This window comes from Callionymus lyra, chromosome 17 (genome assembly GCF_982586985.1).
Source record: "Callionymus lyra chromosome 17, fCalLyr1.hap1.1, whole genome shotgun sequence".
NCBI classification, from domain to species: Eukaryota; Metazoa; Chordata; class Actinopteri; order Syngnathiformes; family Callionymidae; genus Callionymus; species Callionymus lyra.
The window spans coordinates 23,796,948-23,811,077 of NC_141834.1; the positions used below are offsets into that span (position 1 = coordinate 23,796,948).

A 14,130-nucleotide genomic window follows, 5' to 3' on the forward strand; every position below is an offset into this window, starting at 1 on the left:
CCCTCCTCAGGTGAGAGTGAGACCCTCGTCAGCTGAGAATGAGACCCTCTTCAGATGAGAGTGAGACCCTCCTCAGCTGAGAGTGAGACCCTCCTCAGGTGAGAATGAGACCCTCCTCAGATGAGAATGAGACCCTCCTCAGGTGAGAATGAGACCCTCCTCAGGTGAGAGTGAGACCCTCCTCAGGTGAGAGTGAGACCCTCCTCAGATGAGAATGAGACCCTCCTCAGATGAGAGTGAGACCCTCCTCAGCTGAGAGTGAGACCCTCCTCAGCTGAGAATGAGACCCTCCTCAGCTGAGAGTGAGACCCTCCTCAGGTGAGAGTGAGACCCTCCTCAGCTGAGAATGAGACCCTCCTCAGGTGAGAGTGAAACCCTCCTCAGCTGAGAGTGAGACCCTCCTCAGGTGAGAGTGAGACCCTCCTCAGGTGAGAGTGAGACCCTCCTCAGCTGAGAATGAGACCCTCCTCAGATGAGAGTGAGACCCTCCTCAGCTGAGAATGAGACCCTCCTCAGCTGAGAGTGAGACCCTCCTCAGCTGAGAGTGAGACCCTCCTCAACTGAGAGTGAGACCCTCCTCAGCTGAGAGTGAGACCCTCCTCAGGTGAGAGTGAGACCCTCCTCAGCTGAGAATGAGACCCTCTTCAGATGAGAGTGAGACCCTCCTCAGCTGAGAGTGAGACCCTCCTCAGGTGAGAATGAGACCCTCCTCAGATGAGAATGAGACCCTCCTCAGCTGAGAGTGAGACCCTCCTCAGGTGAGAGTGAGACCCTCCTCAGCTGAGAATGAGACCCTCTTCAGATGAGAGTGAGACCCTCCTCAGCTGAGAATGAGACCCTCCTCAGGTGAGAGTGAGACCCTCCTCAGGTGAGAGTGAGACCCTCCTCAGATGAGAATGAGACCCTCCTCAGATGAGAGTGAGACCCTCCTCAGCTGAGAGTGAGACCCTCCTCAGCTGAGAATGAGACCCTCCTCAGCTGAGAGTGAGACCCTCCTCAGGTGAGAGTGAGACCCTCCTCAGCTGAGAGTGAGACCCTCCTCAGGTGAGAATGAGACCCTCCTCAGATGAGAATGAGACCCTCCTCAGCTGAGAATGAGACCCTCCTCAGGTGAGAATGAGACCCTCCTCAGATGAGAGTGAGACCCTCCTCAGGTGAGAGTGAGACCCTCCTCAGATGAGAGTGAGACCCTCCTCAGGTAAGAGTGAGACCCTCCTCAGCTGAGAGTGAGACCCTCCTCAGGTGAGAGTGAGACCCTCCTCAGCTGAGAGTGAGACCCTCCTCAGGTAAGACTGAGACCCTCCTCAGGTGAGAGTGAGACCCTCCTCAGGTGAGAGTGAGACCCTCCTCAGATGAGAGTGAGACCCTCCTCAGGTGAGAGTGAGACCCTCCTCAGGTGAGAGTGAGACCCTCCTCAGATGAGAGTGAGACCCTCCTCAGGTGAGAGTGAGACCCTCCTCAGGTGAGAGTGAGACCCTCCTCAGGTAAGACTGAGACCCTCCTCAGGTGAGAGTGAGACCCTCCTCAGGTAAGACTGAGACCCTCCTCAGGTGAGAGTGAGACCCTCCTCAGCTGAGAGTGAGACCCTCCTCAGGTGAGAGTGAGACCCTCCTCAGGTAAGACTGAGACCCTCCTCAGGTAAGAGTGAGACCCTCCTCAGCTGAGAGTGAGACCCTCCTCAGATGAGAGTGAGACCCTCCTCAGATGAGAGTGAGACCCTCCTCAGCTGAGAGTGAGACCCTCCTCAGATGAGAGTGAGACCCTCAGGTGAGAGTGAGACCCTCCTCAGATGAGAGTGAGACCCTCCTCAGGACCATCTCGCTCAACACTTGGTAAACAAAAGACACGTGTTGCTGGGAAGTTTCCGAGAGGGGCGGGGCTTGTTAACTTCCGGGTTCTGGACCGGAGGATATAAGAAGCTCGCGCGCACAACAACACAAACACACGACAACAACACACTCGAGGAACACAACGAGAGGACTTGGACGAACAAAAGGAACATTTGAGACACACAACGACAAGAAGACACACAACAACAACACTTTGACAGACACACAACAACACTCCTACACACAACAACAACACGTTGAGACACACAACAAGAACTTTGAGACACACAACAACACGTTGACAGACACACAACAACACACACCGCGATGCCGTTCCTGGGCCAGGACTGGAGGTCTCCGGGCCAGAGTTGGGTGAAGACAGGCTCCGGCTGGACAAAGACTCACAACAACAACAACAACACTGACAGGTTTGTGTAGAAAAGACGCTTTTATGGGTGACGTGCACGCGCGTGTCTTTGTTCGTCGCGCACGCGTTAATCAGGTCTATTAATAGATGCCAGAGATGGATTAAGTCAAGATCCTCACGAACATCTGGACCTTCTGGTTGGTTTGTGGAACATATTCTTGTTGTTTATTAACCAGTCATGATGTTGTGTTTGTTTTATTAACACAACCAGTCATGATGTTGTTGTTGTTTATTAACACAACCAGTCATGTTGTTGTTGTTGTTTTATTAACACAACCAGTCATGTTGTTGTTGTTGTTTTATTAACACAACCAGTCATGTTGTTGTTGTTGTTTTATTAACACAACCAGTCATGATGTTGTTGTTGTTTATTAACACAACCAGTCATGATGTTGTTGTTGTTTTATTAACACAACCAGTCATGTTGTGTTTGTGTTGAACCAAAAAAAAAGTTAATTTTTCTAACATTGTTTTTTAAAAATCACACAACTTGACTTGATCTTATTTTATTAAATGTTGTTTTTTTTCCTGGAAGTAAAATGTATTTTATTAATTAAATATTTTGTTCCTTGTAAATGTTCTCTTAAACAAGTGATGTTGTATTTATAAGTATTTATATGACACATATATAATATATACACATGTATAATAATGAAATAATAAAACTGATAAGTAAAAACGTACATAAGTAGTAAAGTTGAAACATTATTAAAACATAACGTGTATAAAAGTGTGAGATTCAACTGAATAAACAATAAATGTACATAAATAATTTAATTTATTCATGTTAGCTTTAGCTTGAAGTCATTTATTAGCATCTTCTCCATGACTTAGTGGCGCCCCCTACTGTCGGTGTTTTATCTCGTCACTTGTTTTTCTTGTTTTAGAGTGACACGTGGTTTTAACAAGTTTGTTACTGAAATGATTATTAAAACTTAATGTCTTCACATGATCGGACGCTAAGTTTAGCATCTTTCTCACAGTTATTATTGTTTTTTTAGTGGGTTTTGTATGAATGGAATAATATGATCAGGTGGTCGTGAGTGTGCGTCTGATGACGTGTTGTGTGTCGTCAGCGTGAAGAAAAGTCAACAAGAAACCTTCAACCAGGAGAAGCTGCTGCTCTCGCTCAACTATGACGTGTCGGCGAAGAAGAGGAAGAAAGATCTGATGAACAACAACGTGAAGCTTCCATGTGAGTCTGGAACCTTCATGTCTGGATGAAGCTTGACCTCCAGTGTGTTTTCAGACTTCCACAGAGAGAAGTGGATCTACGTGCACAAGGGCAGCACCAAAGAGGTGAGAGACCACACACACACACACACACGCACACACACTCACACACTCACACACACACACTCACGACCACGAGATGATTGAGACTCTGCTCCTCAGAGACATGGATACTGTACTCTGGGCGAGGCCTTCAACCGCCTGGACTTCTGCAGCGCCATCAAAGACAGCAGGAGGTTCAACTACATCGTGAAGGTTTGTCTCTTTGTCTCGCGCCACAGAAGGAGGCGTCGCTCTTATGTCTTATGTCTTATCTCCATCTAATCATGACCTTATGTCGACCTTGTCTCGATCTTATTTCGACCTTATCTAACGCTTATGTCGACCGTATCTCGCTCTAATCTCTACATTATGTCGACCTGATCTCGAACTTATCTCGACATTATGTCGACCTTATCTAACTCTTATGTCGACCTGATCTCGAACTTATCTCGACATTATGTCGACCTTATCTAACTCTTATGTTGACCTTATCTAACGCTTATGTCGACCTTATCTAACGCTTATGTCAACCTTATCTTGCTCTAATCTCTACCTTATGTCACTCGTATGTCGACCTTATCTTGATCTTATGTCGACCTTATCTCGCTCTTATCTCTATGTCGCCCCTTATCTCACCCTTATCTCGCTCTTATCTTGACCTTTTGTCGACCTTATCTCGCTCTTATCTTGCTCTTATCTCACCCTTATGGAGAGACGTAGAGAGACGACCACATCTTTCACGTCAGATAAAACTTTGAGATGAAGATCAGCCTTTATTAACATAAACACAACATTCTTAATCTATAAAATCATTAACATGAAGGTCTTGTGTTGCGAGATGATCCAGAGTTGAAAGTATTTCTCTCCACATGTGGATCCATGTGAGTGTGTGTGTGTGTGTGTGTGTGTGTGTGTGTGTGTGTGTGTGTGTGTGTGTGTGTGTGTGTGTGTGTGTGTGTGTGTGTGTGTGTGTGTGTGTGTGTGTGTGTGTGTGTGTGTGTGTGTGTGTGTGTGTGTGTGTGTGTGTGTGTGTGTGTGTGTGTGTGTGAGAGTCTGTGTGTGTTTATGGAACCAGAGTCAGGTGATGTGTTACATTCTCTGGACGTGTGTGAGCTGCAGCTCTGACTCAGGGGGCGGAGCTTAGACGGAACAATTCTTCACTGGAGCCAAAGAAAGTTGTTGTTCAGAGACTTGACGAGAAGAAGGAGAAGAAGAAGAAGAAGAAGAAGAAGAAGAGATTAGACGTTCAGAGAAGAACCAGATCTGACAGCCGTGAGGAATGTTGACGCAGATTAAAGTTTAACGTCTAATCCTGTCCGTGCATCAGAGTCACATGACCCTCATGACACGATACAAACTTATGTACAGCAGTGAACATTATCTAGAGGTCAGAGGTCAGAGGTCAAGAGTCTCGTGTCCAGAAGGAAGATTTCTATGAAGTCTCCAAGAAATACTATCTGTCAATTAGACAAATACAAGACTTTCAAACATCCAAATCAAAAGTGGTCAGATTCCACTAGAGGGAGTCAGTGAGTCCAGAGTCGACACTCGGGGACAAGAACATCGTGTGTGTGTGTGTTAGTGTGTGTGTGTGTGTGTGTGTGTGTGTGTGACCAGAATAGTTGTTCAACACAAACTGATGTGTGTATGTTGCCGAGGATTAACTCACTTGTGATCCATGAGTCGTGACTCTGCGTCCTCTCGTCCTCAGCTGCTGGAGCTCATCTCCAGGTCTCAGCTGCCGTCGCTGAGCGGCGTCGCCCAGAAGAACTTCATGAACATCCTGGAGCGAGTGGTGCTGAAGGGTGAGGAGAAGACTTGGATCGAAATAGAAATATACTTCAACTCTTTAAATGACCTTTTAAAACAAGACCATTCCTTTTACAACGTAGAGATTTAAAGTACAAATCATCATGAATATATACTATACATATATAATAATATATATATACTATAATAGTGTATATATTGTTTTCTCCGAAGGATAATGAAGATCATACATATTGTTTTTATAAACGTCTATATTTCTCTCATGTCTTTGCTATTTATTGTTTAGTGCTGATATAATATGTATTTATGTTTTTTTGTGTAGAAGTATTTGACAATTTGATACAAACTGAAGTATTTAAAAAGTATTATTACTTTATCAAACTGTGTGTGTGTGTGTGTGTGTGTGTGTGTGTGTGTGTGTGTGTGTGTGTGTGTGTGTGTGTGTGTGTGTGTGTGTGTGTGTGTGTGTGTGTGTGTGTGTGTGTGTGTGTGTGTGTGTGTGTGTGTGTGTGTGTTATTACATCTTATAGGATTCTTTCATAAAACGGATGAAAAATAATCATTTCAGTTTCAAAGAGAGTATTTTAAACGTGTACTTCATACTTCATAGAAGGATCTTAAACGTGTCAATAATCCATGTATAACAGTCTACCCTCTGGTTCAGTTCTGGAGGTGCAGCAGAACGTGCGCCCCATCAAGGAGCTGCTGCAGACGCTGCAGGCGTCGCTGACGGTGCTGGTCCAGGACATGGGCAAGTCGGTGCTGGTCGGCAACGTCAACATCTGGGCTCAGCGCATGGAGGTGATCCTGCAGTGGCAGCACCAGCTGGACAACATCCAGATGCGCAGGGTGAGGATCCTCCGGACCCCGTCGTCATGACGACCGCGCTGACCTCCCTCTTCCTCGCCGACAGCCTCCGGCCGCCGGGATGACGCTGACGCAGCTGCCGGACGCCGTGCAGATGTGCATCATGGAGCGTCTGTCGGACGGGAAGGACCTGGTCAGTCTGGGCCAGGTGTGCCCTGAGATGAGGGTCCTGGCTGAAGACCGGCTCCTGTGGAAGAAGCTCTGCCAGTATCACTTCACAGACCGACAGGTGCGAGCTCACGCTGTGGCCACAGGGGGCGCCACTCAGCTATGAGAGTTATAGGCTTCTTCTTCTGCTGATGGAAGTTACGTCTAGAAAATAACAATGTATTAAGTTTAGATATCCACACAGTAATACTACAGTGACTCACAGAGTAATACTACAGTGACTCACAGAGTAATACTACAGTGACTCACAGAGTAATGCTACAGTGACTCGAGGAGTAATACTACAGTGACTCGAGGAGTAATACTACAGTGACTCTCATAGTAATACTACAGTGACTCGAGGAGTAATACTACAGTGACTCTCATAGTAATACTACAGTGACTCACAGAGTAATGCTACAGTGACTCGAGGAGTAATACTACAGTGACTCGTGAAGTAATACTACAGTGACTCACAGAGTAATGCTACAGTGACTCGAGGATTAATACTACAGTGACTCGTGAAGTAATACTACAGTGACTCGAGGAGTAATACTACAGTGACTCGAGGAGTAATACTACAGTGACTCGCGGAGTAATACTACAGTGACTCATGAAGTAATACTACAGTGACTCGTGAAGTAATACTACAGTGACTCGCGGAGTAATACTACAGTGACTCATGAAGTAATACTACAGTGACTCGCGGAGTAATACTACAGTGACTCATGAAGTAATACTACAGTCACTCGTGAAGTAATACTACAGTGACTCGCGGAGTAATACTACAGTGACTCATGAAGTAATACTACAGTGACTCGAGGAGTAATACTACAGTGACTCATGAAGTAATACTACATTGACTCATGAAGTAATAATACAGTGACACATGGAGTAAAACTACAGTGACTTGTGGAGTAATACTACAGTGACTCGAGGAGTAATACTACAGTGACTCGTGGAGTAATACTACAGTAACTCGTTGAGTAATACTACAGTTTTCTCTGATAACTACTGGAAGGGCTTTGTTGTAACGGGAATAGAAGGTGTTGGAATAGGGACAGAACCCTCTAGTGGTTGTACAGCAGAACTGCTACAGAAAGATCAAACTTGTAACTAGTTACACAATAGTTAGAAGCCTTGACTACTAGTCGTCATGACGACCAGGATGTTGTGAAGACTAGTGTTGACTTGATATTGTCCTGGTCCAGATCCGCAAGCGTCTGATGGTGTCCGACAAAGGTCACCTGGAGTGGAAGAAGATGTACTTCAAGCTGAGTCGCTGCTGTGGTCTGAGGGAGCAGTACAGTGATACACTGCACCTGTGTACTCACTGTCACATCCTCTTCTGGAAGGTACTTCAGAACATTCATGTTGAACCTTCTTTCAAGTGTACATAAGTATATACACTATATAACGATGCATTAAGTGAACATAAGTACATACACTATATAACGATGTATTAAGTATATATACACTATATGACGCTGAATTAAGTGTACATAAGTACATACACTATATAAGGATGTATTAAGTATATATACACTATATGACGCTGAATTAAGTGAACATAAGTACATACACTATATAAGGATGTATTAAGTATATATACACTATATGACGCTGAATTAAGTGTACCTAAGTATATACACTATATGACGATGCATTAAGTGTACATAAGTATAAAAACTATATGACGATGTATTAAGTGTACATAAGTACATACACTATATAAAGATGTATTAAGTATATATACACTATATGACGCTGAATTAAGTGTACATAAGTATACACACTATATGACGATGCATTAAGTGTGCACACGTATATACAGTACACTAATAACGATGTATTAAGTATACACAAGTACACACACTAATAACGATGTATTAAGTATACACAAGTACACACACTAATAACGATGTATTAAGTATACACAAGTACACACACTAATAAGGATGTATCAAGTACACAAGTACACACACTAATAAGGATGTATCAAGTACACAAGTACACACACTAATAAGGATGTATCAAGTACACAAGTACACACACTAATAAGGATGTATCAAGTACACAAGTACACACACTAATAAGGATGTATCAAGTACACAAGTACACACACTAATAAGGATGTATCAAGTACACAAGTACACACACTAATAACCTCCTCCTCAGGACACCAACCATCCTTGCACGGCCAACAACCCTGACAGCTGCACCGTCTCTCTCTCTCCTCAAGACTTCATCGAACTCTTTCACTTCTGAGGCTCCAGCGACTGTAAATATGTACATGATGGTGAGACACGTCTTTAGTTTGTGTTTTTTACAACGTGAAGCTGTTTTTCTACTGACGCCACACGTCTGATGAATACTTTTTGTATTTTTCTATGTTTTCATGGCTTTTGTTCGCACGACAAACTTTATTTACGTTCAGAAGAACGAGTCGCATGTTTTATTTTAGAGCAGATTTAATCTGTCGTCGCACTTTAGTGTTTGAGTCACAAACATGTACATTTATTTTCTCTTTAATAAACAAACAAAACCACTTTCCCTCTCCATCACTTGAACTCTGACCTGCAGGTGAAATGGCGCCATCTGTCGGTCACGTGACTACATTGCTTTACACTGTTTATTAAATACTTTAAGTTTCTGTTTATTATTATTATTTCATATAAAAATCACATGGAAACATCATGAAAATTGTTTTATTTCATGTTAAATAAATTCACTCAAATACTATTAACTTGTTAGCATCGGATGCTACGATTAGCATGCTGTACTTTTGCACCTTTTTGATGTGAACTTTGACCTCTGTGTCGACCAGGTCACGAGTGAAGGTGATTCAAGCCTGAACCACGTTAGTTTGTTCAATGTCTTTGAACGCATCACGCTTATTTCGACGTCACATGCTGACGTCATACAAAACGATTTATCACGTGACAACAGCACCCCCTGGCGGCAGGAGCTGACAGGTTCATGCTCAGATCTACACTGAGTCTCAGAGGTTTCTGTTGCTGGTTACATTCCTGGTGTTTCGCCAGAGGTCGCGACCCCAGCGTGTCTTCATGAGCGCCACGGATGATTGACAGTCTGTCAGATGTCTCTGGGTCCTTGTGAGTTTGAGTTCAGGAGAGAATGGGATTCACGGAGGTCAGTGAACGTCTCACGGAGGTCAGTGAACGTCTCACGGAGGTCAGTGAACGTCTCACGGAGGTCAGTGAACGTCTCACGGAGGTCAGTGAACGTCTCACGGAGGTCAGTGAACGTCTCACGGAGGTCAGTGAACGTCTCACGGAGGTCAGTAAATGTCACACAGAGGAACGTTCTCCTCGTTCTTGATGATCCACTCGATGGCGTCCCAGCCCTGCAGGAGACACCGGAGAACATTTGTTTTGTTAATGATTTTGTGAAAATTAAAATGTTAAAAACTTTTTAAATATAGGGAAAAAAACGGTATTGTATGTTTAGGAATATTTTTTTACTTTAAGAAAGAAAAATTAGTTTAAGGTAAAAAAAGAATCATTATAAAATAAAATTTTCATAAAGAAATAAAGAAATAAACCTTTAATGTACTTGAGAATATTGTTGAACAAAAGAACTGCTATAATAAATAATTGTAAGATAAGTAGAAGTTAATACAATTTGACTCAAAGATGTGAAAATAAACATCATAAACGTCATCTATTTAAAAAACATATATTTATTTACATATATAACAACTAAATAATTCCTGGAGGGAAAATAAAAGTTTCATAGAGATAAAGATGAAAGTATATGTAATATTTAAACCCTGGTAAAATACATGTTATATATACATATATATATATATATATTTAACGTCAGTTGTTACCTTCCTGGCGTTGGCCGTCATCCTCCTCGCCATCATGGCCTCCAGGTAGCTGCTCAGACTGACTCCTCTCACCGTGATGATGGCCTCCTGGGTCAACACCGTCCTGAGGGTCACGCGTCATGTTCACATATGTTCACAACATATCAACATATCAACATATCAACATATTAACATATCAACATATCAACATATCAACATATTAACATATCAACATATCAACATATCAACATATCAACATATTAACATATCAACATATTAACATATTAACATATCAACATATCAACATATCAACATATTAACATATCAACATATCAACATATCAACATATTAACATATCAACATATTAACATATTAACATATTAACATATCAACATATCAACATATCAACATATTAACATATCAACATATCAACATATCAACATATCAACATATCAACATATTAACATATTAACATATCAACATATCAACATATCAACATATCAACATATTAACATATCAACATATCAACATATTAACATATTAACATATCAACATATTAACATATTAGCATATTAGCATATTAACATATTAGCATATTAACATATCAACATATTAACATATTAACATATCAACATATCAACATATCAACATATTAACATATCAACATATTAACATATTAACATATCAACATATCAACATATCAACATATTAACATATCAACATATCAACATATTAACATATCAACATATTAACATATTAGCATATTAGCATATTAACATATTAGCATATTAACATATCAACATATTAACATATTAACATATCAACATATCAACATATCAACATATCAGCATATTAGCATATTAACATATTAACATATTTGCATATTAACATATTAACATATTAACATATTAACATATCAATATATAAACACTTCAACATATCAACACTTCAACATATCAACGACTCACATGTCCGGGTGATCCGGGTGAGCTCGGTACAGAAGACGCTCGTCCACGGAGATGAAGTTGGTGAGAGTGATCTGGAGGTGACACAAGGTACGATGAAGGTAAGATAAGATGAGATAAGATGGAGGTAAGATAAGATGAAGGGAAGATAAGATGAAGGGAAGACAAGGTAAAATAAGAGGTCCACTCACATTCATGGGTAAGATAATAGAAGCAAAGTTAAGATAAGCTAAGGATGAAGTTAAGATAAGGTAAGATAAGATAAGGTAAGATAAGGTCCACTCACGTTGGTGGAGCTCAGCTCCATCTTCTTCTCATCACGGTCGACCACAGAATGTTCCTTAACGTACGTCAAGATGTGACTCGTCCCCAGAATCTGAAGAACAAACCAAGTCTGAAGTAGAACATAAACATGTAAATACATATATATATAAATATATATATATATATATATAATACATATATATATATATATTTATACATATACACATATACTTGATATATAAATACATTTTCTAAATTCAATATTTTTTAATTCATAGTGTTTTAAATTCAATATAAATGTTATAATAGAGTCTCCAGACTAAACCAACAGAGCTCAGAGCTACTGATCCAACTTTCAGCCAATCATGCGACTATTTTTATGTGTCATTCCATCGGTGAGATGAGGGGGGGGGGGGGGGGGGCACGGGTATCATATTAAACTCATATTGAATTCAAACATTTTGATGTATACACTGCATTTCAAAAATAAAAAACTACCTTTGGTTTGCTATCTGTGTGTCTGTGAGGTTAATGTATTACTTTATTTATTTATTTTTATTTTTATTTTTATTTTTATTTTTATTTTTATTTTTATTTTTATTTTTATTTTTATTTTATTTTCTGATTGGGGGGAAAAGAAATCCAGCAGCTCGGTGCTCTGTTGGTTCAGTCTGGAGACTATTGTACCATCAATTATACCCATATTTAAAAATATTGAATTTTAAAATTTTGTTAGATTAAAATATTAAACTTTACGTTTCATTTTTTTTAAATTTTTGATAATATTTGATTTTTGTATTTGATCAGTGAAAAATATAAATCTAACATTTGAATATAAATCAATTAAAAAGTGTTAAATGAATTGATTATTCTGACGACACTAAACTGAGTGTATCTTGGCTCAGGGACACCCTGGAAAGCGCTCCACCACTGACCGCCCTGACGATGCCGGGCAGACCCCACTCTGTGCTCAGGAGCCTGTGGCTGTGCAGTCGACCCCCGGAGTCCAGACCTCGGTCCAGCACGTCCACACCCACCACGTTGGGGTTCATGGGGTTGGGATACTTCCTCATGGCCGCCTTGATCACCGTGTCCCACGGGTAGCTGCGCAGAGAAGCTGTCAGTCAACGATGATTGACGGGAACAAACACTCTTGATTGACAGGTGCTCACCTGAAGACATGTTCGCTGCTCCAGAGCTTCATCGTAGAACCACAAGATCTTTAAACTGTCACTCACAACCATCAGAACCTTCAGAACCTCTCGATCACAGAACCTTCAGAACCATCAGAACCTCTCGATCACTGAACCTTCAGAACCATCAGAACCTCTCGATCACTGAACCTTCAGAACCATCAGAACCTCTCGATCACTGAACCTTCAGAACCATCAGAACCTCTCGTTCACTGAACCATCAGAACCATCAGAACCTCTTGATCACTGAACCTTCAGAACCATCAGAACCTCTCGATCACTGAACCTTCAGAACCATCAGAACCTCTCGATCACTGAACCTTCAGAACCATCAGAACCTCTCGTTCACTGAACCATCAGAACCATCAGAACCTCTTGATCACTGAACCTTCAGAACCATCAGAACCTCTCGATCACTGAACCTTCAGAACCATCAGAACCTCTCGATCACCGAACCATCAGAACCTTCAGAACCTTTCGATCACAGAACCTTCAGAACCATCAGAACCTCTTGATCACTGAACCATCAGAACCTCTTGATCACTGAACAATCAGAACCATCATAACCTCTTGATCACTGAACCTTCAGAACCATCAGAACCTCTTGATCACTGAACCATCAGAACCTTCAGAACCATCAGAACCTCTCGATCACTGAACCATCAGAACCATCAGAACCTCTCGATCACTGAACCTTCAGAACCTTCAGAACCATCAGAACCTCTCGATCACTGAACCATCAGAACCTTCAGAACCTTTCGATCACAGAACCTTCAGAACCTCTCGATCAAGGAACCATCAGAACCACCAGAACCGCTCCAGGGATCAGAACCGGGCTAGGAAGCTCACGACATCAAAGAGCTTCATCCAGGAAGTGCCTCGACCTTCATCTTCCGTGTTGTCGTGTGCAGTGGTCAGTGGCGCTCGCAGGAGGAAACGATCGTGTGATGGAGAAGAGAAGCCGGTGCATCCGCAAAGTCACAGTGTTCAGGAGCGACTTCCGGGTTGTCCTTTCAAAATAATGAAAGGCGCGACGTCAGAACTCCTTTATTCAGCTTTTATGTGTCAATCGTAACGATGACGTGAGTCAAGACGAACATAAAGTGGTTTTAAATATCTTTATAACCATAAATATCCGTTAATATCAACACAAATAAAACAGAAAACGAAAACGCTTTTTCAATATTACTTTTATTTGCGTAAAATAACAACAAGTATACCTTATACGAGTATTATTAACTTAAAAACGTGTAACACGATAAAACGTTTAACCTTTTTAATGATATTGTCGTACATTCCGGTGTTAATGTGTCTAACTGTGTGTAGCTTGATTGTGTAGCTTCTGCTGCATCCGCCTTTGCTAGTGCGCATGCGCAGAGTACCTCAGCATCTTCATCTCCCTCCCAGGCCGGAAAACGACGGTTTCCTTTCAAATTAAAAGTCCTTTCATCTCCAGTGACACAGACACGTTTTTATTCTAAAGCAATACTTTTTCTTTTTACACTTTTTCTTGTTTACTTTTGCCGCATTGTTGTGATACTTTTATATTTTAAAATACAAT

At 41.4% G+C, this 14,130-nt stretch overlaps 2 protein-coding genes across 8 annotated transcripts; one reads left to right on the top strand and one right to left on the bottom strand.

Annotated features, from left to right (window-relative positions):
* Positions 1-1,910: 1,910 nt before the first annotated feature.
* fbxo32 (F-box protein 32) lies at positions 1,911-8,863 on the top strand. The gene is made up of 9 exons (XM_087812249.1): positions 1,911-2,257; positions 3,333-3,451; positions 3,506-3,555; positions 3,652-3,744; positions 5,243-5,336; positions 5,966-6,150; positions 6,215-6,397; positions 7,527-7,670; positions 8,494-8,863. The coding sequence occupies exons 1-9, from the start codon at positions 2,157-2,159 to the stop codon at positions 8,581-8,583; spliced, it is 1,059 nt and encodes a 352-aa protein (XP_087668375.1). The 5' UTR covers positions 1,911-2,156; the 3' UTR covers positions 8,584-8,863.
* Positions 8,864-9,007: 144 nt separating this feature from the next.
* prelid3a (PRELI domain containing 3A) lies at positions 9,008-13,986 on the bottom strand. 7 transcript variants are annotated; one of them, XM_087812253.1, is made up of 7 exons: positions 13,291-13,986; positions 12,549-13,247; positions 12,312-12,480; positions 11,399-11,488; positions 11,116-11,186; positions 10,169-10,271; positions 9,008-9,682 (listed from the first exon to the last, which is right to left on the bottom strand). In XM_087812253.1, the coding sequence occupies exons 2-7, from the start codon at positions 12,578-12,580 to the stop codon at positions 9,617-9,619; spliced, it is 531 nt and encodes a 176-aa protein (XP_087668379.1). In that variant the 5' UTR covers positions 12,581-13,247; positions 13,291-13,986; the 3' UTR covers positions 9,008-9,616. The 7 variants fall into 7 exon arrangements, with proteins under 7 accessions (XP_087668379.1, XP_087668384.1, XP_087668380.1 ...); XM_087812258.1 differs by having other exon boundaries at positions 12,549-13,009; positions 13,137-13,986; XM_087812254.1 differs by having other exon boundaries at positions 12,549-13,034; positions 13,128-13,986.
* Positions 13,987-14,130: the final 144 nt, after the last annotated feature.